This window comes from Rana temporaria, chromosome 1 (assembly GCF_905171775.1).
Source record: "Rana temporaria chromosome 1, aRanTem1.1, whole genome shotgun sequence".
In the NCBI taxonomy this organism is placed as follows: domain Eukaryota; kingdom Metazoa; phylum Chordata; class Amphibia; order Anura; family Ranidae; genus Rana; species Rana temporaria.
The window spans coordinates 170,552,295-170,579,989 of record NC_053489.1 but is presented as its reverse complement, the minus strand read 5'-3'; the positions used below and the strand labels follow the sequence as shown (position 1 = coordinate 170,579,989).

Below are 27,695 nucleotides of genomic sequence, written 5' to 3'. Positions count from 1 at the left end.
CGCCGCTGTAACTTATGGCGCGGATTCGTTGTGGATTCAAACAAAACAAAAGTAAGTTACAGCAGCGTAGCGTATCTTAGATACGCTGCGCCCGGCGCAGATGTATGTGGATCTGGCCCACGGAGTCTTTACCAAGATGCAAAGAGGGTGGCAGGACAGCATTAGGTCAGTGACTTCAAAAAGTGCACTTATTCTATAAAGTGTATGCAAAGCCAGGAGCTTTTGTTACATAATGTAGGAAAGAGCTAAAATATTTACCGGTATATTTTTTCGGTCAGCTGGGTGGATTTACACATCCTGTCCAGAAGACACATTGGGGCCGTAGAGGAAATCTCTCCCAAAGCAAGGGGGGTTCTCATCGGAAAGTTTTTATCAGAAGTGACCACAAATACTAGGACCAATAAAGAGGGTAAATCTACCCAGTGGTGATACAACCAATAACAATCTTCCCCCTTCTACCCAAAACCAACAAAATAAATGTCTATTCACACATTTTAAATTATAAATTTAGATGAAGGGCAGTAATATGTAGAATGCACATTAAATATGTTAGGCTTGTATCCCCATATTACCCAAGATTGCATACAAGGCACACACAAAGCCAGATTTACCCACTGGTAATCAAATGTTTTCCTGATCTACATAATTTTTTATTGTTTACTGTTCTGTTGGAAAATGCTCCCTCCCCTCGACAGTCTGATCCCACTAGGGGTGTCGGGACGAGGAAGAAAGAACTCCATTATTGGTAGGATGAACAACACAAACCCCACAAGTTCCTTTGGTGTTTAATGCCTTGTTTCCATATTTTGCTTGTATAACAGACACCCATACAGTGATAAATTTACATTATTGCCACATATTTAGAGATGCTATGCATCCCCATAAGTGCTTTTTTTTCAGCCAAAATACACATAGGGAGGAATGAACGTTGCAACTCTAATTTTGTGAAGACTGTGCTGACAATGGTCATTAGGTGTAGCACCTGTAAAAGAAGGGCTAGAACTACAGGAAGCACCTGGGAAAATTTATGACCCAGCAATCGCATAATGAAGACAGGTATATATTATGAGCACCAGCTAATACTCACCAAGTGTGAAATTTATGGCTGACATCGACTACCATTACAGTCCTTAAATATCCAAGAGGATGAGACCCTTGCAGGAAATGTAAATACAATCACCATTTGTGAATTCCCTTGTGCACTTTAACCTCTTGACCACTGGGCACTTAAACCCCCTTCCTGACCAGACCAATTTTCAGCTTTCGGTGCTCTCACAATTTGAATGACAATTACTCCGTCATACAACATTGTACCCATTTGAAATTTTTGTCCTTTTTTCACACAAATAGAGCTTTCTTTTGGTGGTATTAGATCACCTCTGGGTTTTTTATTTTTTGCGCTATAAAAGAAAAACGACCGAAAATTCTGTAAAAAAAAAAAAAAATAACTTGTTTCTGTCATATTCGCAGGTTATTTCTCACACACAGCATATGCATACCACGAATGACACCCCAAAACACATTCTGCTATTCCTCCCGAGTATGGCGATACCCCATGTGTGCAACTTTTACACAGCGTGGCCACATACAGAGGCCCAACATGCAGGGAGCGCCATCAGGCGTTCTGGAGCACCCAGGCCAATTCTGACATTTCTCTCCTACATGTAAAAATCACAATTTATTTGCTAGAAAATTACATAGAACCCCAAAACATTATATATGCGGAGTATTGGGGTATTGCAGAGTATTTGGGTATTGCAGAGTATTGGGGGTATTGCAGAGTATTGGGGTATTGCGGAGTATTTGGGTATTGGGGGTATTGCAGAGTATTGGGGTATTGCAGAGTATCGCACAGGGTATTGGGATATTGCAGAGTATTGCGCAGGGTATTGGGGTATTGCAGAGTATCGGGGTATTGCAGAGTATCGGGGTATTGCAGAGTATCGGGGTATTGCAGAGTATCGGGGTATGGCAGAGTATCGGGGTATGGCAGAGTATCGGGGTATGGCAGAGTATCGGGGTATGGCAGAGTAACGGGGTATGGCAGAGTAACGGGGTATGGCAGAGTAACGGGGTATGGCAGAGTATGGGGTATGGCAGAGTATGGGGTATGGCAGAGTATGGAGTATGGCAGAGTATTGCGCAGGGAGGGATGGCAGAGTATGGGGTATGGCAGAGTATTGCGCAGGGAGGGATGGCAGAGTATGGGGTATGGCAGAGTATTGCGCAGGGAGGGATGGCAGAGTATGGGGTATGGCAGAGTATTGCGCAGGGAGGGATGGCAGAGTATGGGGTATGGCAGAGTATTGCGCAGGGAGGGATGGCAGAGTATGGTATATGGCAGAGTATTGCGCAGGGAGGGATGGCAGAGTATGGGGTATGGCAGAGTATTGCGCAGGGAGGGATGGCAGAGTATGGGGTATGGCAGAGTATTGCGCAGGGAGGGATGGCAGAGTATGGTGTATGGCAGAGTATTGCGCAGGGAGGGATGGCAGAGTATTGATGGTACTGCAGAGTATTGCGCAGGGAGGGATGGCAGAGTATGGGGTATTGCAGAGTATTGATGGTACTGCAGAGTATTGCGCAGGGAGGGATGGCAGAGTATGGGGTATTGCAGAGTATTGATGGTACTGCAGAGTATTGCGCAGGGAGGGATGGCTGGATCTGTGACTGCAGTTGTCACAGATCCAGCCCACAGCAGCTGCTGACACCCCGCGCTCCCCCCCCCCCTCCTCTCCTCTCCTCTCGCACTGTACCGAACGGTACAGAGAGGAGAGGGAGGAACCGGCGTCATCAAATGACGCCGGTTTGTTTACAAGTGATCGCTCCGTCATTTGACGGAGCGATCACGTGGTAAACAGCCGCGATTCGCGGCAATTTACCGTGATCCGTGATGCGCCGGGTCTTCTAGACCCGGCGAGCACGGACACTTCCGCGAGCGCGCCCCAGGGGACGCGCAAACGCGGAAGTGCACGAGGACGTCCCAGGGACGTCCTGTCACAGTAACTCGACCGCGCTGTAGCAGTATTTTTGCTATAGCGCGGTCGGCAAGAGGTTAAATACAGTTACACTGCTTGCACTACACTAGTGTAATCAGTAAAAGGACGAGGTCCCCCCACAAGTTTTTTTACGCAGCATTACAGAATTGAACACAAATTTTACACTATTTCATATATATCGTATAAACTGTAAAAATAAACTCAGGAAAGGGAATGAAGGAGTTCACACAAATAAAATTGGGATAAAATAAATTTAGGGTTAAGAAAACTAAGTTCATATTTATTCTGTGATTTGTCCATTTCATTGGGGCACTACAATCCTATTTCTGATACAAAAGCTTATTTTTTTTTTTTCAATTTGGCCCTACAAACAGAAATTAATGTAGACTTAAAGTGTTACTTACCCAGGACCCTGCATTCATTTTATCTGGTCTCCCACAGTACACAGAACTTGGAAATACAATTATTTTAGTAAACATAAACTACTAAATACTTTTTCACATCAGCAGTATATAGCAGTCTTGGGACTTCTATCAGTGTCTGGCCGAGCACTGGTTAAAGCCATTAGGATGAGTTTTCATTCTCCTCTGATTGTCCTATGAGGCTGCAGGAACCCTGACCCTGGACAGAGCTGATTGGCCCTGTGCTGATCACATGGATCTCATAAAGAAAAAAAAAACATTAAACTGAGGATGTGCAGAGTGCTCCCAAGGCTCTGTTCTGTCAGCAGATAGGAGACAGTGGAAGAAGGGGAGGATCAGAGAAGACAGGATCAAACAGCCTTTTTACACAATGCAGAGCATTAACCCCTTTCCACAGCGAGTATAACAAACATGCTATGCGGCATATACAGACTGATTTTACTGTTGTGGGTTTAGTAACACTTTAAAAAGTTTACATACAAACAACTGAAAAAATGAAATAAAAAAGCTAAGGTAGTAAAAAAGTTAAGGTTCACTAAGGATTAATAAGGCAGATCATGGCTAGTGGAAGGGGACTGGCAGGGTGTCATACAGTATAGCTTCATGTCATGCAAACATTACAACACACTGCCTCAGTATTCATCTCTAGAGTCCTAATGCAAGCTGTGGGCTGGCTCTTGGGTGAATGAATGCAAATATCAAAATGCCTTGATGGGTAAATGTCAGTCTTGAGGATTGGGTGTTCCGAATGCAGGACATGTGATTCTGAACCTTTTGGGATTGAAAGAACTGAAATCTAATCAATCAAGTGTCTTAAATTGGAGATTATGGGCTCCAAGGGGTGTTCTGCGAATCTTACATTTTTTGGGCTATTTGTCAAACTACTGTGAAAAAGGGCACTACCATGGTAGTACCAATGCAACAAACATTTTTTTTTAAAACCGCACAGCAGGGAAATGGGATTTTCATGTGGCATTCAGGGCAACTCTAAAAATACATAAATCTGTCTCCTAGACAAGAGTGCAAGGTTTATTAATAGCTATAAGTTAAGAAAATGCTGTATGCACTTTATGAGACTCCATGTTAGGATTGTTCTCGGTCATTTTGATGTATATGGAAATGAAGGATAAGGAATTACTTATCTTCCCCATTCTAAGAATGTTTTTCTACTATCCTTGTACTTTATATACGCTGTCATTTTCCATGAATGTGTATATGGCTAATAAAAACCTTTTTTAAAAAAAAAAATACATAAAAGAAAAATATAAAAAAAAAAACTGTGTTATATTGGTGCATGCATACCCCAAACATTGTATACCAATACTTTTGGTAAGAATTTACCTGCTACCTGGTGGCTCAATCACCATTTGTACAACGTGTTCCTCTTTTTTGTATTGTAAAAGGATTACTTATTATTTGCTCAATGTCAGTGTATATTCCAACTGCCTTTGCATTGGCAAATATAATAAACATATTAAAAAAAAACTGATATATTTATAAGTGGCTTAAGTGTATACTGTTCCCACGTTTAGTTGTATTTTCCTTCCAAAAAAAATGAAAACCTACCTCAAAAAAAAAGCCAATTTTGGTTTAAAAGTGAAGCCTTGTAGCAAAAAATAAATGGCAAGACAACTATACATTCAGGTGTCTGCATATACAGTATTTAATTAATACAAGTTTAAATACTTACTGTAAATATTAAAAAGGATTAATGAAACTGTGAGCAGCCCATTTGTGAAACAAAGTAATTTGTGACATGTTAATGACAGCATGTCACTGCAGACATTTTCCTGCATGTGTAGAAAGCTTCCGATTGAGGCTACAGAGTGACATACAATTTTTTTTTTGTATAATGCCATTTACTATAGCATTTCATACTTATGTGGGGAATGTTAACCAATACATCAAAAACTACTGAGGACAGTTACATCTTGTGCTTGTGTTACCAGTTATTGGTAATGTAAAACCAAGCTGAACTTTTTATCTGGAAAAAGTCAGTTCATCTTATGCAACATTTATTTTTGATTGTGTAACTGTTAAATTTTTTACTTGCATGGACGGCCTGCTAAAGTTGTGAAACTGAAGGGTACTATTTCTTTTTACCATGTTTTCCAGATAATCGATGTATGGACCGAAGATTTTTGTCCACTCGTGCTAAACAACTTATAGCCTTGGCAAGTTTTCCTGGTGCAGGCAATACTTGGGCCCGGCATCTCATTGAACTAGCTACTGGCTTCTATACTGGTAGTTATTACTTTGATGGATCCTTGTATAATAAAGGTGGGTTGATGTGTAAATGTATGGAAGTTCTTCAGCTGGCCTTACTTTGCCCGTGTCCAATGGTTTAGATGAGCTCAAAATAGTTTTCTCATCCTGCAGTTTAGTAATATAGCTGGCAGAGTTCATATTAATGTTCACAAAGTTTACAAAGCTCAAGAGTTTACAAGAAAATCACTTTATTTTCAGCTTTCTTTAAAGAATAAGTGTAGGAAAGCAGTTACATATACAATTGAAATACATACAGTAAGTGTGTGAAGCTATCAAAATATTTTCCCTTCAGTCCATTTACTAATGTAATAAATAAAAAATTGTACTCCTGCGCTGCCACTCCCAGATGAACTGCAAAGTATATGTGTCTGTAGAACTGCTGCTACCACCTTAAAATGTCCTCCCACCCTATTTAACCATTAAAATAAAATATAATTTTAGTGGTGCTCTGCTCCTTTTAAATAAGTGTCATACCAGTAAAATGTGCATTGCATAAATAAATAAAACTATACATATTAAATATATATAAATTGAATGCACCCTCCTACTGTATTTCAAAAATGTTAATATATATATATATATATATATACAAATCAATCAAATATAAGGTGTACTTATTCCACAATAAATTAATTGAATAAATAAACTCATATGATCAAACAATTCTGTTTTGTGCTCATTTATACCACCAAAACCTTCTAATGTAGTTTTATAAAAAATTCCACAGAAATATAGTGATCACTCCATAAAATATAGTGTGTAAATCTTCAGTGACAACAGTATACGTAATGTTGTGCTTCAGGGCCAACACTTCAAACCATCAACATAAAAATTCCACCACTAAGTGCAATTCTCACTCACCTTGATCCTTGACCTACAATAATTGTAGTTCAAAAATCCATTATTGTATAATCCTTGCAGATCCACCTCCTGGCCATTAGTGCCCACTTCATGTGCATTATCCCCTTAATGGGACTGAACCTTGCTGCCTCCAATCACAAGTTTTGCTCAAGCATAAAATAGAGATACCCTCATTGTGCAACACATTGTAGAATTTCCAGCCATTTATTTGTAAAAAATTTGAATGCGCAATCATAAAACAACTAGGTAGTGTTAATACTGTAAACTGACACGTTTCTGACTACACTTCCAGTTTTGTTTCCAAACTGGAAGTAACGTCCCCAGCTCCGCCCAACGTGTTGTGTCAGGGGTCAAGACAGCAGCAAGAAAGAACTGCTGCCCTCAAATCAAGCACAAATAAATATTACATTAAAAATACCTCAATAAATCATAAAAATTATAAAAAAAAAGCTGAGAGGGTCAGCAAGTAGTAAGCCATGTGTTACTCATTCAGAATAAATGGTCCTAACATGGGGGGGCAGGGGGCAAAAGACACACAAGACAATGTAGCCCAACCACTGCAATTCACAGTACAGAATAACACAGTTTAGCACAGATCTCCCCAATCTCTCCTTATACAAATTGTCAGCTCTCCCAACAGTTTATGCACACAGATGACATGGCTACCTTTTTGTAATGAGGTGGCTGACTTTTTTGATTCTCCCTATTATTCGTCCTTCTAAGACCTCTTTTACACATGTGTTTTTCATCCATCCATTAACCACTTCAGCCCTGGAAGAATTGGCTGCCCAATGACCGGGGCCATTTTTTGCCTCTCTTTAACTGACAATTGCACGGTCGTGCGACATTGCACCCAAACAAAGTTGACGTCCTTTTTTTTTTCCCCCAAATAGAGATTTTTTTTGGTGGTATTTGATCACCTCTGCTGTTTTTATTTTTTGCGCTATAAACAAAAAAAGCGTAAATTTGGAAAAAAGAGCAATATTTTTTACTTTTTGCTATAATAAATACTCTCCAAAATTATATATATAAAAAAAAAAATTCCTCAGTTTAGGCCGATGTGTATTCTTCTACATATTCTTGGTAAAAAAAAATCGCAATAAGCATATACTGATAGGTTTGCAAAAAAAGTTATAGCGTCTACAAAATAGAGGATAGTTTTATGGCATTTTTATTATTATCATTTTTTTTACTAGTAATGGCGGCGATCTACGATTTTTTTATCGTAACTGCGATATTGCGGCGGACACATCGGACACTTTTGACACTATTTTGGGAGCCTTGTTATTCATACAGCACTAAGCAGCAGATTCAAAGCAATGTACTTGTATGTTGCTTTGCCTGCCCGTGCCATTCTGCCGACGTATATCTACGCGAGGCAGTCGGCAAGTGGTTAACAGATGAAAAATGGACATCAATGCATCTCTATGGAAAAATTGATGTAAATGGATGATCATCCATTTACATCTGTTTACATCTGCTTCCTTCAACCTTCAATTTATTTAGTTAGATTAACGCCCTATGTTTTTCTTTCGTTAAAAAAAATGGATCAGACAGAAAATGGATGTAAATGGACAAACGGTCTGTTTTTGCCCCAAAAAATGGCTCCAGGAGTCAAGTGGTTAAGGACTCTAGCTGGCGGATGTAAAAAACAACTGATGTAAAAGTGGATGAAAAACTGATGTTAACTTCACCAATTTTTTCCTTGGAAAAAACGTGATGGAACTGATCAAAAGAATGAAAGGGGTGATAAGTCTGATGACTATTGTTTAAAGGGTATGAAGTGTACTATGATTTTTTTAAAGTTCAGAGATAGGATATTTGCACATAATTTTATCGCCACATGCAAATCTGAATTCTGCTGATCCACAGCAAAACCATGGTTGGCAAGAATTCAAACCGAATTTCTATTCATGAGAGACTGTTGCCTATGGGACTGTATGCCGAAATATTATTATGTAATAATAATAATAATAATGACCAACAAACAACTGAGGTGGGGTAAACTTGGCCGCAGGCCTTTATTACTGGTATTTAATATAACGATCATATTTTATTGCCATATATATCACCATAGGTAAATATAAATACAAAAACATCAGTTATTTATTCAAACAAACCAAACCATTCATCAACCCAGCCACTACGACTCTGGTTGGGATTAATGCCTTATGAAATAACACCCCTTGTTTAACACGAAAAACCAAGAGGGAGTACCACGTAATATTACATGCCTCGACAAGGGAGGGGGGGAGGGGAGTTCACAGGTAAGGGTCCTGTAAATCTGGTCACAGAGGAATTGATGTGATCCCTTTAAATAACCTTTCCCCTTTCTGGAACGTTCCTAAGCACCATGTGATCTTCCCTGTGACCTATCATTGGTTAACCTTTAATCCATCCCTTAGCAGGGGGCGGGAGGGGAATTTCCCTCTGCCCCAGAATGATTTAACATTAGCTACCAGGTGAGCAAACAGGGGGGCCTAGAAACTCCCTTCTGCAACATTCCCAAGGGTTCGGGGAGCTTAAAACAGCTCTCCTCACTTCCATTCTTCACATACTAGCAAGCCTTTGAGTGTCTTTAATGTGTGCTCAGGCCTGTCACTTAAAACTGTGCTTTAACACCATTCCACGCTTTCCCTATACTTTTAAGCCATATTTTGTCTCTCCTCTTTTATTTAGATTTTTTGGAGGGGCTGTGTAATCTACTGTCCCACAATATTGTCAAAAGAAGGCCTAATCAGCCTTACTGATTTTCCCTATGAACTTTTTTTCTTAGACCCCATGTAATCAGTCAGCGTCTTTCTAGTTCCCATTTGCCAATATCAGGTGTAATTTTACTTTTACTAAAGGCACCTGCCAAAACAGCTGTTAATACTGTGAACTCTTTAGCTGAATTTGTTTAAATAAAGACAACCTGGGTCAGGCAGAGCTGTGCTGATATGATTTCCCTGTAATCAGAAGAGTATGCAGAACAAGTCCTACTCAAGGATATTTACCTGCAATCTTCCCTAGAATCTTTAGCCTTGATTATCACTATTCATTTAGAGCACTATCATTCTTCCTCCAACCCATTCCTGAGTTTATGATTTGAAAGATTTTCATGTACTTTTCAAATGTCAAGCAGTATTCGATGTGTTTTTCAGCTTTTTTTGCTCATTTGACTAGGCAACAATGTATCTAGGCAACTATTAGATTAGCCACTATGCTTGTCTGCTGCCTGGCATTACTCAGAAAAACAAATTACACATCCATAATTGATGTAATACAGCTACTTACATCTTATGTTTCCCCTGGCTAGACTTGTTTGCTTAACCACTTCAGCTCTCTTACCTGTATACCCATTATGGACCAGAGCAATTTAATTTTTTTCAATATGGGCCAGTTTATTTAGTGATTTAGTTGTTATCACTTAGAGTCACAAAGTATTGCAATTTTCTGTTTGGGGGGTTAGCCTTGTTTTGCAAAAAATATTTTATGTTTGTTTGTTCTATGTATATTTTTAAATCTAAAAACAAAAAGATATAAAAAATGGAAATATGAACATGTTTATTTAAATTTTGTCGACCACTGTAGTTCTTAAAAAATGTAGTTTAACTGTAAATTGTATACATTTTTCTATATGATTTGTCCACTTTAAAGTTACACTAAAATGTTTAAGGGGCAACGTATGGTAAGGTGTTTTTTTTCCAGTTTTACTCATGTTCTTGTTATGTGACAAAAAAAAACTAAGGAAAATGAAAGCAATATTAATAGTAAAAATTAGAAATAAAAAATGTAACCAGACAACTAGTAGCCAAAGGGAGAAGAGGAATAATTAATTAATTAGGGCTGATAAGGATTAACTAAGGGTTAATAGGGTGTTAAATACATTTTATTTGTATTTTATTGAAAAGTGGAAAGAGTAATAAAACAATACAATGATTTTTTTTGGGGGGGGAGCGGCTAACGGGTTTTGACAGGTACCCGCTTCCACTGCAGGCTGAGTTTGCCATGACAAACTCAGCCAGAAGTTCACCCCCCCTTCTCCTTTCCCCACAGCCGGACTATTCACAGATCACATGCGCAGTGGGGCACTGGCTGTGAAGCTGCAAGGCTTCACTGCCAGTTTCCGCTAGTAGAGATGGCGGCGGCAGCACCCGACAGCTGATTGAAAAATCGGCTCGGGTTAGGACTAGAGATGGTCTCGAACATTGGGTGTGCGTTTGTTCTTAGAACAAACAAACATATGGGTGCTCGCGGGACGCTTGTCCGACGCGGAGCACCCCATAATGCACTGCGAGATTGCAATGCTTTGACAGCTGCTCATTGGCCAAGGCATGCACCTGACCTGTATGCTTTGGCCAATCACGGCACAATTTGCTGTGAGAGCCATGATTGGCCAAAGGCAGGGTGCCTTTGGCCAATCATGGATCAGGGGCTAAGACCACGCCCCACACTATATAAGGCTGCTGCTTACACGGCGGCCATATATAGTGAATGAATGAAGATTAGGCAGGTAGCTAGTGTAGTGTGCAGTCAGTCAGTGTAGTGTATATATAATACAGTTAAGAGTATATAGTGCAGTCAGCGTAGTATATAGAATACACTGCAGAATATAGAATGCAGTCAGTGTAGTATATATAATACAGTGGAGAGTATATAATGCAGTCAGTGTAGTATATAATGATATACGTGGAGAGTATATAGTGCAGTGTAGTATATATAATACAGTGGAGAGTATATAATGCAGTCAGCATAGTATATAATACAGTGGCCCTGCCCCTTCTGACATCATGTGACATCAGAGGGGCAGGGTCATCCAGTTACGTCAGTGGGTTTCCCCGCCCTTGCCTATACAAGAGTTGTCAAACCAAAGAGAGTTTTTTTTTGGTTTTTCTTTTTTCGGGTCCGTCACGTGGCGTTATTGAGTGATGGATTTACATTTATTTTTTAATAAAGGAATCGTCAAACACTTTTATTCTTGTGGTTTTTATTTTTTGACACTTTTTTTGGGCTGAATGGGTAGGGGTACAATGTACACAATACCCATTCACATGGGGGGCAGGATCTGGGGCCCACCTTGTTAAAGGGGGCTTATAGATTTTGATACCCCCCCCCCACCCGCAGACCCCAACAACCACTTTCCAAGGTTGTCATGGAAGAGGCCTTTGCCCCATTAACATGGAAGCCCTATAGTAACTTTATGGGTTACTTGCCATTCATTTCCCCCACCGTTATTGGTTGTCTCCTCTGCAGAGCTTCTGTTACTGAAGACCAGACTGGAGCGGCTTTAAAAAAAGGTATGTATAGCGCTGGATAGGTTGGTCTTAGATCGTGGATGCCTGTAGATTTAGAGATTTTAGTGTTAGGGTGGACATCCACTTTAACTATGACTGGTTAATAATAAATAACTAAATTGTGAGAACAGTGTACATCTTTTTTTTCAGAAGAGTAAATATCTGCTTTTGTTTTATGTACTATGCAGGTTTTAAAGGTGAAAGAGACCACTGGCGTAATGGCCGTACTGTCTGCATTAAGACTCATGAAAGTGGACGGAAAGAAATTGAAGCATTTGATGCTGCAGTCATTCTCATCCGTAATCCATACAAGGCCCTAATGGCAGAATTTAATAGGAAATATGGTGGGCACATTGGGTTTGCCTCACAGGCTCATTGGAAGGGAAAAGGTAAAGAATTGTTTCCAAATAAACTTTAACGGTTTACAGTATGACTATAAATAATATACGTATTATACTGTATATCTGTCTATTTGATGTTTAAAACAAAACAGTTGCAGGTAGTATGAGTATGTGCCATAAATGAGAAGCATTTATGAAACATACATGCCTCGCATAAAATAGGGTTTGCTGCAAATGGAGTAATTCTTTCTTTCTAGTGTTTTCTTAGCAAATAGCAGGGATAATCAGAAGACTTCATATATAAGATTTGTATTAGCAGGTTGTAGCCTACTCTAAATACAAAACATGTATATAAAAAAAGGGCAGACTTGATGGACCATTTGGTCTTTGTTCTGCCATCACTTCTCAATGTTTCTATGTAGAGACTGCAGCTCTATGTGCCTGCACTTTATAACCACATTAGTAGCCCGTTCTCCTCCTTTTTTGACAGAATATCTTAAAATACAGAAAAAAATTGCTTTTTTCAATGCCACAGTCACTATGTCTAGCCCTAATTACGGACTATCTGGATCAATATGGTGGTTCCAACTATTGTGCACATGTACTTGCTACATGTAAAATAAAAAATAAAAAAACAATAGGTGAAGTCAAACTACTTCAATTGCAGTTGAACAGATCTGTAATTTCAAATGCACAAAACTTAATGCTGGATACTCAAAAAAACATAAGACATTTGTGGGGAATTTTAAACACTATGGACTACCAATTGTTGAGCAATTGACTTACATTTTATCATTGCCTGGAACATATATTTAATTTTATTTACAGCAATACGAAGTTGTTGTTTTTTTGTCTTATATCAATGTGTTTTTAAGTATACATCATCCAACTATTGTATCATTTACTTAAAGGCATTTTTTTCATAGTAAGGTAAGTTAAGACTATAACCAGTGTTAATTTTGGCAGCAAATTTCAATTTAGTTTTAGTCTTAGTTTTTTGACTAAAATGGCATTTTAGATCTAGTCCCATTTTAGTCTTCTGCAATTGTTTTTAGTTTTCGTCGTATTTAGTCAACTAAAATCTCCAGTACATTTTAGTCGACTAAAATCATTTTAGTAGAGTAAAATCTTTTTAGTCATCTAAAAACAAATGGGCATAGTGAAATTGTAATGCATTATTTATGCATTTCTCTACAATTTCCAAACTCAATATATACTGCTGGAATGAAAAACGTAATATGTTATTATTTATGGTATTAAAGGGGTTGTAAAGGTAACATTTTTTTCCTTAAATAGCTTCCTTTACCTTCGTGCAGTCCTCCTTCACTTACCTCATCCTTTGATTTTGCTTTTAAATGTTCTTATTTCTTCTGAGAAATCCTCACTTCCTGTTCTTCTGTCTGTAACTCCCTGGTGTGGAGAAAGCCTCTTGAGGGGGCGAGCAGGAGTGCCAGGACGCCCACTAACACACAGCTCCTTTCTCTATCTGCAAAGTAGAGAGCGTCCTGACCCTCCTGCTCACCACCTCCCCCCTCAAGAGGCTTTCTCCACACCAGGGAGAAAGCCTCCCATTACTGTGTGTAGTTACAGACAGAAGAACAGGAAGTGAGGATTTCTCAGAAGAAACATTTAAAAGCAAAATGGAAGGATGAGGTAAGTGAGGGAGGACTGCACTAAGGTAAAGGAAGCTATTTAGTTTTAGTCATACTCTTTTGTCTAAAATGTCATTTTAGATTTAGTCGCATTTTAGTCTTCTCAATTGTTTTTGTTGTATTTTAGTAGACTAAAATAGTATTAATTTAGTCTAAGAAAATGTTTAGTCGATGAAATTAACACTGACTATAACTCCTGTCAGTTTTTTTTGCCCTCTGTGCTCCCTTCACTTCCTGTCCCATAGTCAAAACAGGAAGTGAGAGAAAATCCCCACGTGAGGGAGTCCTGGTGTGTCACCAGCACTAGTGTCATCATTGTAAAGATTTCACCTCTATTTCATTTCTTCCTTTTACTTTCACCTTTCCAAATAATAGTAAACAGGATAAATAAAGGGGTTGAATCTCCGTAATGGGGGCATAGACAGTAATAAAGCTGACGGGGGTTCAAATTCATCTCCAAACTATTCCAAAAAACAAACATTACTTTAGTTACAATTTAAGTAACTTTATGGTAGCTCTGAAAACATTTGGCTTTTACTATGTTTAAATGGAAGTGTGAACTAAGTGGTTACCTTTGATAGTTATTCATTGAATTAAAAAAATGTATGTATAACTGCACAGCTACTCTAAGCATTAGCATGGCTAATTACTTCTGATCACATTTATGATGGCACAGAATTAATGACGTGTGGTCAAACTATCAGGGTGGGAAATTGTCAGATATGTTTTAGATGCTTTTTTGTTTTCCTGAAATTTCAACTAAACTGTAAAGAATCCAGAGCCTTCTTGCAGAGATGCAAAAAGGTTTAGCAGATGCCTTATGGATTATTTTAATTACGTACAGAAAAGTTTAAATAGATACACATCTGTCGTATACACAGAAAGAAAATAAGGGTTACATTTGGAGCACAATTTATATAAGCTTATTATATGATTGTGGCACAGACACCGCTGTTTTATAAGTGGTGATGACATTTTGCATTAAACAGCTGAGTCTCAGCTGCTAAGGTTAATAAAGAAAGTGCACATTTGTGTACCAAATAAAGTAATTCTAATTCCCTCATCATATAATATTTAGGAATTTGCTTTAACCTGATTGGTATGATTGTATCCTAGGCACAATCCTTTTTAATACCAGCAACATACAAAAACAAATCTGACTCACAGGAGCACAGTATGCATTTATTATTTAGCTTTATGTCAGAGACTGAAATCTCAGAATTTATTTACTTATAATTTGTTGTTCAAAGACAAAGCTAGCTATAACTAAAATGCCCTAGGCAAGAGCACACATTTTTTTATATTTTTTTGTTGTCACCCCCTACTGAACAATATGCAAGGTATGGGACATGACCTCTTCTAATACATGGTCATGTGTGTCTGTAAACACTTCTTCCTTTAAAAAAAACGTTGACAGCAGGATCTTGCTGAGAATATGATTTTTGAGTTACCATGAGAGTGAATCTTTTACTGTAACTGCTGTCTTCTGTTCTTCAAAAAAAAAATAATCATGGAGACAAACTTTTTTTTACATATAACTGTTATTTTGAATCAGAAGGTTTTTATAACTTTAGATAAAGAATTGTGTAACGGACCTATGAACTATTCTGCCTACAAAGGACTGCATGACTTGTTACAATTGGATTTACCACATTATATTCTGAGCTCAAAGGGTTAATTGTAGAGTGACTTTTTCACTGCTAAATGCTAATTGACTCTCTGTTGTGTATTACCAGTTAACAGCCTCCTGCCAGGTGTATGCTAACGTGATCATCTGTGAGTGTGTATTGTTCTAAAGGTTAATTGAATTCTATTGAGAAAGGAATGTGCCCGGCCAGGTCATGTTAAGTGGATCTCGGTGCCGGAACGTCTAGAGACTGATAGATTCAAGGAGATTGTCATTGTTCCTGTAACAGTTTGTAAGCACATATAAGCTAGGTGAAATGTCCCATTAAACAGTCTTGTTTGACCCTTCAAACGCAGCCTCGTCTCGTTCTTGAAAGGGGGACTCTCTCTCTCTCTGGATCTCGTGGATGGGGATACCGGCGGTACTTGCATATCGCAGCTTGCCAGGGAAAAGGACGTCTCCAACGGCTGATACCCTCTCACTAGCCCAGGTAGCCGTTACATTGGTTGGCAGCAGCGGGATGGTCCTTTTATCCAAAGAGCAAGTTCTGAATGGAGTCGCAGTACGCCAGGCTGAAAAGATCCACACTAAAAGATCTATTGGAGAGTCGTGGTAGGAGCGCCAGCAACAGACCACGGAGGGAGCTGATAGCTGACCTGCTGGAGCTGGACGAAATAGATAGATCCATGGAAGGAACGGAGCCCCTTGCACCGGTCAGCGAGGAAGATGTAATTACTGGGATTGTACAGCGGAGATTATCCTTGTATCCAGAAACGTCCGTGGAACTAATAAACCAGCTGTTCCAGGAAGCACGGGAAGAGATACAAACTAAGAGGGGACAAGAACTGGAACTGGTAAGAGCGAGACAGCCCATTACACATGCAGTTCCTACCCCCCCACCCGCTGCTACAGGAAAGAAAATACCGTTCACTGCATTTAAAGCTTTTGTAGAAAGTGAGGAGGAAATCAATGGATATTTGGCGGACTTTGAGAGGCAGTGCTCACTACACCAGGTACCACCAGACCAATGGGTCACTATTTTGTCGGGGAAATTGTCGGGCAAAGCCAATGAAGCCTTTCGGGCTCTTGCTCCGGAGGATATTTTACAATACCAGCAAGTTAAAAAGGCGCTGCTAACCCGATACGCTGTAACTCCAGAAGCCTACCGCCGTCGCTTCCGGGAGTCCAAGAAGGGGGCTGTGGACTCCCACATGGAATGGGCCAACCGGTTACAAAGGGTGGCATCCCTTTGGGTCCAAGGGTGCAAGGCCAACACCGGGGAGGAAGTATTGCAGCTGCTCCTAATGGAACATTTCTTCCAAGACCTGGCTGCAGACATACAAGACTGGATACGAGATCGCCGTCCCGCTTACTTAAACGAGGCAGCTCGGCTAGCAGATGAGTACGCGGAGACAAGGAAAGTAAGCCAGGGTACTACACGGCTGGCTCATAAGGTAGAACCGCGTACTCCAACCGTCACCCCACGCCCAGAGTTTCAGGCTCCAGTCCCACCAGGACCACCACGCCCTCAGGGGCCTAACAACTACCCCTGGGATTCGTCTAGGGTGACGTGCCATCACTGCAACGACACGGGACATATTGCTCGTTATTGCCCTCTGAGAGCTACAACTACCAACTGGAGACGCACAACACCCAGCACAGAGGTCACTCCATCACGTCCCTCTGCGACCCACTGCCTAGAGACCGAGGGGGGCCCTGAGGAATGTCTGGGAATTTTGTATGAGGCAGACCCAATACAAGCTGCCTCTCTGGATAACCGTCAGCATCACCGTCAGGAGGTATGGGTGAATGGACAAGTAGCACAAGGCTTAAGAGATTCGGGGACTACTATCACTTTGATTCAAAAACATCTGGTAAAGCCAGAGAACGTGTCCACTCGCACAGTTGCCGTCCGGGTCGCAGGGGGTGCTGTATTTCGAGTACCCACCGCCCGGGTGCACTTAGACTGGGGAGCCGGGTCAGGAAAGACCACAGTTGGTATCATGGACAACCTACCTGCCGAGGTTGTGCTGGGCAACGACATTGGCCCACTGACTTCGGCTTATTTACCTACACCTGCTGCTGCTTGTCCCGTGACCACCCGCGTTGCTGGAATCAACTCGCTTGCTGCTGAGACCCGGGTAAGACTACCGTCCCCGACAAAGTCTAAAATGGGAATGTGACAAGTTGGCCAGCGAGAAATCAGAGATGCAACGACACTATGTCATGTATTATGAGATGTCCCGTGGCTTGAACATTGAAATACACAAACAGGCGGAAATTGTCAAAAGATTAAATGGGATTTGCATCCAGGTGGTGCCTTATCTGTCCCAAGAGCATCAGCAACAGGTTTTGGGAGCCATTGAGAGAGCAAAGCAAGTGACTGTTCCAGAACTGAATTCTATTATTCACCGTCACCATCAGCTACCGACCTGGTAAGCCAATGGGAATGCCGACGGACTGTCCAGGCAAACGGAACTTTTACCTTAACAGCAGACCGGACATCCCCAAGTTGACCTGAAAAGGATCAATCCGGGTCTGCCGGAGTGTTCCACAAAAGGGGAGTAGTGTAACGGACCTATGAACTATTCTGCCTACAAAGGACTGCATGACTTGTTACAATTGGATTTACCACATTATATTCTGAGCTCAAAGGGTTAATTGTAGAGTGACTTTTTCACTGCTAAATGCTAATTGACTCTCTGTTGTGTATTACCAGTTAACAGCCTCCTGCTAGGTGTATGCTAACGTGATCATCTGTGAGTGTGTATTGTTCTAAAGGTTAATTGAATTCTATTGAGAAAGGAATGTGCCCGGCCAGGTCATGTTAAGTGGATCTCGGTGCCGGAACGTCTAGAGACTGATTGATTCAAGGAGATTGTCATTGTTCCTGTAACAGTTTGTAAGCACATATAAGCTAGGTGAAATGTCCCATTAAACAGTCTTGTTTGACCCTTCAAATGCAGCCTCGTCTCGTTCTTGAAAGGGGGACTCTCTCTCTCTCTGGATCTCGTGGATGGGGATACCGGCGGTACTTGCATATCGCAGCTTGCCAGGGAAAAGGACGTCTCCAACGGCTGATACCCTCTCACTAGCCCGGGTAGCCGTTACAAATTGAATTTAGAAAAAAAGGACTTTTCCAATATTCCATTAGAGGGCTTCTGGACAAGGATATTAAAGTGGTTATGTACCTGCCCGACACAGTACCAGCCAGCGACATGTCATCCCGGAGTTACTTTCGGGTATCACATGCGCATGGGAGCCACCAGTCACGGCATGACCTCCTTTAAAAAAGGAATGATCGCCGCTTCTAAAGTGCCGTAGACATTGGCGCAAGTCTCTATTGTAAATATCTCCTAAAGCGTCTAGGTTTAGTAGATATTTCTAGCACCTACAGGTAAGCCTTAATATAGGCTTACCTGTAGGTTAAAGTGGTTGTATTGAAATGGGTGTTTGAAAAGCAGATGGCCGGCACTTGTGCATAAGGCAGAAAATAATCAGTTCATTGATCATTCGATGCCTCTTTGGCACAGTCCACCTGTTATATAGTTAAAATTGTGTTTTTGTTTTTCCCCATCCCTCTCTCTAGCCGTCTTTCTTGTTCTTGCTCTTATTCTTTCTCTCCCTTTCTTTGTTCCTCCCCCTCTTTTTCTCTCTTTTCCATGAATTCCCCTTCTGTACTCCTTGATGGTGGTGGGGGGGGGGGATGGGATGAGTGGCAGTGCTAGCGGGAAGTTTGGATCAGTGGCAGTGCTGGCTGGAATTTGGGATCAGTGTCAGTGCTGGCAGGGAGTTGGGATCAGTGACAGTGCTGGCAGGGAGTTGGGATCATTGGCTGTGCTGTCAGGGAGTTGGGATCAGTGGCAGTGCTGGCGGAGAGTTGGGATTAGTGGCAGTGCTGGCAGGGAGTTGGGATCAGTGGCAGTGCTGGCAGGGAGTTGGGATCAGTGGCAGTGCTGGCGGGGAGTTGGGATCAGTGGCAGTGCTGGGTGGAGTTCTGATCAGCCAACTTAGGTGCTTAGATCAAGGTCATCTGCTGATCTAAGAACTGTAGTGGGGACTTCTAATGGCACGTATAATTACAGGTAGTGTTACTCACTGTGTCTCCGACTTTCTGGTGTCTCGTAGCAGTGACACCTATTCCGAAATCAGGAGATAGGGTCTCCTCCAGCCCTTCCCACTTCACATTCCTCACCAGTCAGCTGACCTCTAGTCTCTGCCCCCTAGCCATGCCATGAACTGAATGGTCAGCTGCAAAGTGTCTGAGTGGGCCAGCCCAGCCCAGGATTTGGTGACCCCTGGCAAATCATCATTTGACCCCCAGGTTGTAAACCACTGCTCTAACTCCTTAAAAGAACCACATTATTCTGAAATTAAGTTAAATGGCTGAAGTGGCCTTTTAAACAAAAAAAATATAACAAAAAAAATATATAACAATACAGATCAAATTCAGGTTGCGGGTCCTTGAAGATATCATATAACTAAATCTTGTATCTGTGGCAGCAGTTGGCTAATCCCCAGCCACAAAACACCACCTCATGGCCTCATGACACCATACCTAAGATTATCACTGTATTCCCAAGAACACCAGATTTAATCCACCGTTAAGTATCCCAAACTGCTAAAATTCCCCAAAACTCCCCAAAACCCAAAACATTAAAATCCAACAATCGGGGCAGGAGAGAGGGAAGTTTATGACTTCTGATCTCTGCCTGAATCTACTCCTCTCCTGCCCACATACAGTACTATCCTCCCACACCCTGTTTATTTAACCAATCTGGTAAGTGCCCATACTTTATGCAACAACTACTGTAATTGACCCCTGCTGTCTGGTATACATGTGCACACTGAAATATTTTGTTTCGGAATTTCGTTTTCGTCCGAAAAATGTATTTATTTAGTTACTCTTGAAAATTGTTTTTATTTATTTTGTTTCGTTAAAAAATGCATTCATCCGAAAATTCGAATGAATTAAGGTCGAATCTGTCATTGAAGGCTTAAAACATACAAACATCGAATCTGTCATTGAAGGCTTATGGTGTCTGTCGAATGTTCTAAGAAGATTCGACGGAGCAGCTAATCTGTACGATACCACAATCATACATTTCCGGTCGAATGTTCCACCTACAAGCTATAGAAGAATTCTAATGTTGTATGACACTAGTAATTATATTTATAAATGATTATTACTAGTCAACCAACATTTAAATTCTTCTATATGGGCTGGGCATTTGACCGGAAATGTATGATTGCGGCGTCATACAGTTTAGCTGCTTGTCGAATCTTCTTAGAACTTTCGACAGACACCATAAGCCTTCAATGACAGATTCGATGTTTGTATGTTTTTTGCTGCTTGACGAATCTTCTCAGGCCGCGTAATGAATGATCGGCTAATGAACCGATCGTGTCAGAACTCGATGACGTAAAACACAACGACGTGCTGAAAAAAACAAAGTTCAATGCTTCCAAGCATGCATCGACTTGATTCTGAGCATGCGCAGGTTTTTAACCAATGCTTTTGCATACAATGATCGGTTTTGACCTATTGGTTAGGCGTCCATCGGTTAAATTTTAAAGCAAGTTCTCATTTTTTTGACCGAAGGATAACTGACCGATGGGGCCCACACACGATCGGTTTGGACCGATAAAAACGGACCTTCAGTGCGTTTTCATCGGTTTTGACCGATCGTGTGTATGCGGCCTTAGAACTTTCGACAGACACCATAAGCCTTCAATCACAGATTGAACGTTTGTATGTTTTTCGCTGCTTTGTCGAATCTTTGTCGAAGGGTCTACTCCAACACTGTCTCTATAATGTTGAATCTTTTCTCTCTGTGTCAAATCTTTTCTCTCTATGTAGAATAATCTTGGACTAATGCTAATACACACGATAATTTTTCAGCATGGAAAAAAACAACGTTTTTAAAAACGTAATTTAAAATGATCGTGTGTGGGCTTCACATCGCTTTTCGGCTTCTGAAAAACGACAAAAAAAAAATCGAACATGCTGCATTTTTTCACGTCGTTTTTTAAAATGTCGTTTTTCGTGTTGTTAAAAATTATCGTGTGTGCGCAAAAACGATGTTTTAAACCTGCGCATGCCCAGAAGCAAGTTATAAGACGGGAGCGCTCGTTCAGGTAAAACTACCATTCATAATGGAGTAAGCACATTCATCACGCTGTAACAGACAAAAAAGCACGAATCGTCATTTACTAACAAGGAATCAGCTAAAAGCAGCCCAAAGGCAAATAGAACTTCCCCTTTAGAGTGTCGTCGTACGTGGTGTACGTCACCGCGCTTTGTTCATCATTTTTCAAAAACGATGGTGTGTGAGCAACATCGTTTTTAATGATGAAGTTGGAAAAACGTCGTTTTTTGGACATGCTGAAAAAAGCATTTTTTTCCATGCCGATAAACGATCGTGTGTACGCGGCATAATAGAGTTAAGGTTAGACACATCCGACCACAGGTTCGATAGACACAGATTGTTTTGTCAGCGTCATTTCGAATCTCCTATCTATATCAAACTGTTGTAGCAACGAAAATAAAGCATTTTTTTATGTCGGATCTTTCAGATTTCGGATTCTGCGCTTTCATTTTCGTTTATTAAAACGATAACAAAAATACCCGAAATTCGGACGAAAATGCATTCGGACGAAAATGAATGCACATATTTACTGTCTGGTTTCCCTTCCACCCTGTCATGTATGCCCTGCACTTTATTCACTTATTTCATAGCTCCAGCATGCTGGAAAAATCAGGCAACATGGACTCAATAGTAAATGTACTTGGGTGAATAAATGCGTCAGCATTCTAACCTGAATGATTTAAAGCTGGGGTGGACCTATACGTTTTGCAGGCTGTGCCGCTGCACAAAAACCCTCTGGGACTTTGGAGCTCATTTATTCTATCTATCGCGAATAAGTATTTGAGCTTGGGTAGTAGTTGAATGTTCTCACCCTTTGATGGGTATTTCTGACACTCATCTGGCATCTGCACATAATGGGCCAGATTCACAGCAGAAATACGCCGGCGTATCTACTGATACGCTGGCGTATTTTCAAATTTGCCGCGTCGTGTCTTGATTTGGAATCCTCAAACCAAGATACGACGGCTTTTGGCATAGATCCGACAGGCGTACGGCTTTGTATGCCTTCGGATCGTAGGTGTAATTCTCCGGCGCCCGCTGGGAGGAGTTTGCGTAGTTTTCCAGCGTCGGGTATGGAAATTAGCTGTTTACGGAGATCCACAAAGGTACGCGCCTTCGTCGCATTCTCTTACGTCGTCGCTAGTCAGTTTTTCCCGTCGCAATCTTAAGCATGCTATTTCATGGCTTAGATTTAGACCAGCCATGTTAAAGTATGGCCGTCGTTCCCGCGTCGAATTTCAAATTTTTTTTTTTGCGTAAGACGTCCGGGAATACGAAAGTACATTACGCAAGTCGCCGTTCAAAAAACACATTGGGGCGCGGTAATTTCGCGCAAAGCACGGCGGGAAATTTCCTAACGGAGAATGCGCAAAACGTTCGGCGCGGGAACGCACCTAATTTAAATGGTACACGCCCCATTTGAATTAGGCGGGCTTGCGCCGGATGGGTTTCCGCTACGCTGCCGCAAGTTTACAGGCAAGTGCTTTGGGAATCAAGCACTTACGCCGAAAACTTGCGGCGGCGTAACGTAAAGGGGATACGTTACGCCGCCGTAAATATTCGTGAATATGGCCCAATGAGCCTAAATGGTGCCTATGCAAAAATAACACATGGTAATGGTAATATGAAAAACAGGGAAAATTCATTATCTCTTTTATATGACCCTCCACTGTCATGATATTCTACTGCCAAAAATCAAGTGAAAGACTACTGATTCTGAAGCTGACTAAATGTATTCGGATAATAACTGATGAATTGCTGAGGAATGAGGAAAAATTGTTCTCTGGCTGTCATTTATTTAAGAAATTGTGGTGAGTGGCTATATATCTGCAAGACAAGTATTCAGCAGATTCCCCATGGAGAGATCAATTACAACTATAAGGGAAAAAGGGAGTTGACTTAAAAGCACTAAGCTGCATACAAAAGTTCCTTAAGAAAGCAGAGAGCTTTTTTATTCACAATAGTGAGTAGTATGTATGTTCAGTCTTAATCTTTCATTCTCAAACTAATAACAAAACTTTTGTGTGACATGTTGTCCGTTTTCTATGTTGCTTTGCTTTTAAATGGTCACTTTAATTTCCTTGTTGTTCCCTTTTCCTCTCAACTACCTAAATATTAATTCTAGTGACAAATAGGAAATTTAATGAACGGTTAATCTCTGTCTGTGTTTAAATGCACCATTTGAAAATGAAAAGTTGAATAAAATATTCAGTCAGCAGCAAGTGATAAAACCTTTGCGAGAAAAAGTCTGCCACTATAGATTTAGCCATTACACATAACAAATTTCAAGCCAGCGGCAAAACCATGTTCATTAGTTATGGAGAGTTGATCTGTGCACTTTAACCTTCACTATAGAGGCCATTTGGCTCTGGTACAATGTGATCAATGTGACCAACCACAGAGCTCACAGAATAGTAAACAATGACATCATATGCTCTCTGTGATTGGTCACAGCAATCACTTGATATCCAGGCCACTTTAGAGGGTGTGCAAGAGCAGACCATGCGGGGAGACTTGCTGGTACATCCATCCGTATCAGTGCTGCTCTCATCTTGCTGTTAATGTACCATGGTAGGACAGGAAGCAGTTAAATAATAAAAAAATTAAGGTATCTTCGGGAGGAAATAATGCACTATTATGTTGAAAATCATTGTATTATCTGTGCCCATTGGTGAACTTAATGGTGATCAGTAGTGATAATCTTGACATACCAGGTATCACCTGAGCTAACAATATTGCAGTGACATATTTTCTTTTGATTGCAAGTTTGACATATACGCAAATTGAACTGTTCTCAAGGTGATTGTAACTGTATTAGTGCACTTGTTGTCAAAATATTTGAGTACTGTCCATTATATTTTTTTCATTTGCACTAACATGCACATTTTCAGAACAAACTTTCTAGGTGTACCCCCTTCTTTAAGGTCAAAACAGTACTAATCCACAAAGTGCTAGTATAATGTTCATAAGACCATTTCTGGGTGGAGGGGGGCGGGGCACACACAAACATCACAAACATACACAATTATAATAACATGTGGATAATTAGTGAGACAGGGCAGTGAGAGCTATGGAATGGGAGGGGAGACGAGTCACAGAGGCGAGAGAGGTTGTAAAGCTGTTGGATAGTAGGGTTGCCCCCGATTCGCTTTGCAGCATAACAGGCAAAACATTTGTCTGAACACCGTTAAATTCTATGGGACGCAAATGTGAAAAAATCAAGTGTGCTCATTTTAACTGCTTGCCGACCAGCTGCCGCAGTTTTACGGTGGCTCGGCTGCGCAAATTATAATATTACGTGATTTTGCATTTCATCCACTAGGGGCGCGTGCGCGTGCCTGGCGGGCACTATCACCACCGGGGACCCGCGATCGTTCGTTACAGAGCGTGAACCGGGGGCTGTGTGTGTAAGAAATGAGGGGGAGAAATGACTTATCGCATGTAACATACAATGTATGAACAGCGATCTGTCATTTCCCCTAGGCAGTCCCACACCCCCTTCAGTTATAACACAATAAGGGAAAATTTTTAACCTCTTTCTCGCTCCCTAGTGTTAACCCCTTCCCTGCCAGTGACCTTTTTACTGTAATCAATGCATTTTTATAGCACTGATCGCTATATAAATGCCAATGGTCCCAAAAATGTGTCAAAATTGTCCGAAGTGTCTGCCATAAGGTCGCATTACCAATAAAAATCGCTGGTCGCCACCATTACTAGTAAAAAAAAATATTAATAAAAATGCCATAAAACTATCCCCTATTTTGTAGACGCTATAACTTACGCCAATTTTGTTTGGGAGCCACATCGCATGACCGCGCAATTGTCAGTTAAAATGATGCAGACATGAATCGCAAAAAAGTGGCCCGGTCATTGACCAGCAAAATGGTCTGGGGCTGAAGTGGTTACAGGTTTATATACAAGTTATTGCCATAAAAAGTGTTTGAGGACTCGGGTCTTTTTAAATAATAATGGCAACAGAAAATACCCAAATGACCCTGATCAGAAGTTAACATGCCCTGGTGATTTTGGCCTCATAACATGCCCACAAGATGACACAAAGGGGTTTGAATGGCTTTTAAAGGTAACCATCCTCACCTGTGATCTGTTTGCTTGTAATTAGTGTGAGTGTATAAAAGGTCAATGAGTTTCTGCTCTTCTGACAGACCCTTGCATCTTTCATCCAGTGCTGCACTGAGGTTTCTGGATTCTGAGTCATGGGGAAAGCAAAAGAATTGTCAAATGATCTGCAGGAAAAGGTAGTTGAACTGTATAAAACAGGAAAGGGATATAAAAATCCATTTCCAGATATCCATGGAATTGAGAATGCCAATCAGCAGTGTTTAAACTCTAATCAAGAAGTGGAAAATGAGGGGTTCTATTGAAAACAAACCCAGTCAGGTAGACCAACTAAAATTCCGGCCACAACTGCCAGGAAAATTGTTTGGGATGCAAAGAAAAACCCAAAAATAACTTTAGGTGAAATAAAGGACTCTCTAAAAACATGTGGTGTGGTTGTTTCAAGATGCACACTAAGGAGGCACTTGAAGAAAGATGGGCTGCATGATCGAATGACCAGAAGAAAGCCATTTCTGTGCAAATGCCACAAAATATCCCACTTACAATATGCCAAAAAGCACAGAGACAAGCCTCAAACCTTCTGACACAAAGTCATTTGGAGTGATGAGACCAAAATTTAGCTTTTTGGCCACAACCATAAACACTACATTTGGAGAGGAGTCAACAAGGCCTATGATGAAAGGTACACCATTCCTACTGTCAAACGCGGAGGTGGACCGCTGATGTTTTGGGGAGCTACAAAGGGACAGGAAATTTGGTCAAAATTGTTGGCAAGATGAATGCAGTATGTTATCAAAAAATACTGGAGGAAGATTTGCATTCATCATCCAGGAAGCTGCGCATGGGACGTACTTGGACATTCCAACATGACAATGATCTAAACTACATGGCCAAATCGACCTGTCATTGGCTACAGCAGAATAAAGTGAAGGTTCTGGAGTGGCCATCTTGGTCTCCGGACTGTTGCACGAACACCCCATAAAATTTGCTGTTCGGCGAACGGGCGAACACCTGATGTTCGAGTCTTCTATTGAAGCTCATCCCAGTATTATATAATGTGTATCATTGAGCCACTCTGGGGAGATCCCAAACATGCAGTTCATGCAAGACAGCCCAAAAATTTACAGGAACTGGAGGCTTTTTGCCAAGAGGAATGGGCAGCTTTACCATCTGAGAAGATAAAGAGCCTCATCCAGAAATACCACAAAAGATTTTAAGCTGTCATTGATGTTAAAGGGGGCACTGCATAGTAATAAGAACTGGGGTATGTAAACTTTTGATCAGGATTATTTGGGTAGTTTCTGTTGCCATTATGATTTAAAAAGGGTAAACACAGTTGATTGAATAAATGTTTTCAGCCAAACACTAACCATGAGTGAAAGAAAAGTGTTTGTGTTATCATTCATATTCTCTGAAAAATGGCCAAGAAATCATAAATTCTGCCAGGGTATGTAAACCTATGAGCACAACTGTGCTACGCTAAATGCAGATTATATATATATATATATATATATAATCTCAAATATTCTGCCACTAACTGATCTGCCTGCCTAATCTAGCTCAATCTCTCTATCTCCGTCCACTATAACACACTATATGAGCACTGTGTAAGCAGCCTTATATAGTGTGGGGCGTGGACTTGGTCCCCCCCCTGAGCCATGATTGGCCAAAGGCACCCTGCCTTTGGCCAATTATGGCTCTCGCCGAGGAGCGTGCTGTGATTGGCCAAAGCATGCAGGTCAGGTGTATGCTTTGGCCAATCATCATACAGCAATGCACTGCGGTCTTGCAGTGCATTATGGTATGCTCAAATTTGCCACAAACGCACCATAAAATGTGCTTTTTGACGAACAGGCGAACACCCGTTCAGAGTCACAGGGGTCTTTATTTATTTATTTAGGGAAAAAACGCCAGTGGTGAATAAATACCACCAAAAGAAAGCTCTATTTGTGGAAACAAAATGATAACAATTTAGTTTTGGTACAGTGTTGCATGACTGCACAATTGTCATTCAAAGTGTGAC

The 27,695-nt window shown here is 40.9% G+C and overlaps 1 protein-coding gene across 1 annotated transcript in view; it reads left to right on the top strand.

The window, feature by feature from the left end:
- The window catches only part of WSCD2 (WSC domain containing 2), a 241,161-nt gene that overhangs the window by 154,944 nt on the left and 58,522 nt on the right, over positions 1 to 27,695 (top strand). Inside the window, exons 6-7 of the mRNA XM_040346054.1 lie at positions 5,537 to 5,701; positions 12,015 to 12,215. Of these exons, the coding sequence (XP_040201988.1) occupies positions 5,537 to 5,701; positions 12,015 to 12,215 (366 nt within the window). The remainder of the gene's footprint in view (positions 1 to 5,536; positions 5,702 to 12,014; positions 12,216 to 27,695) is intronic.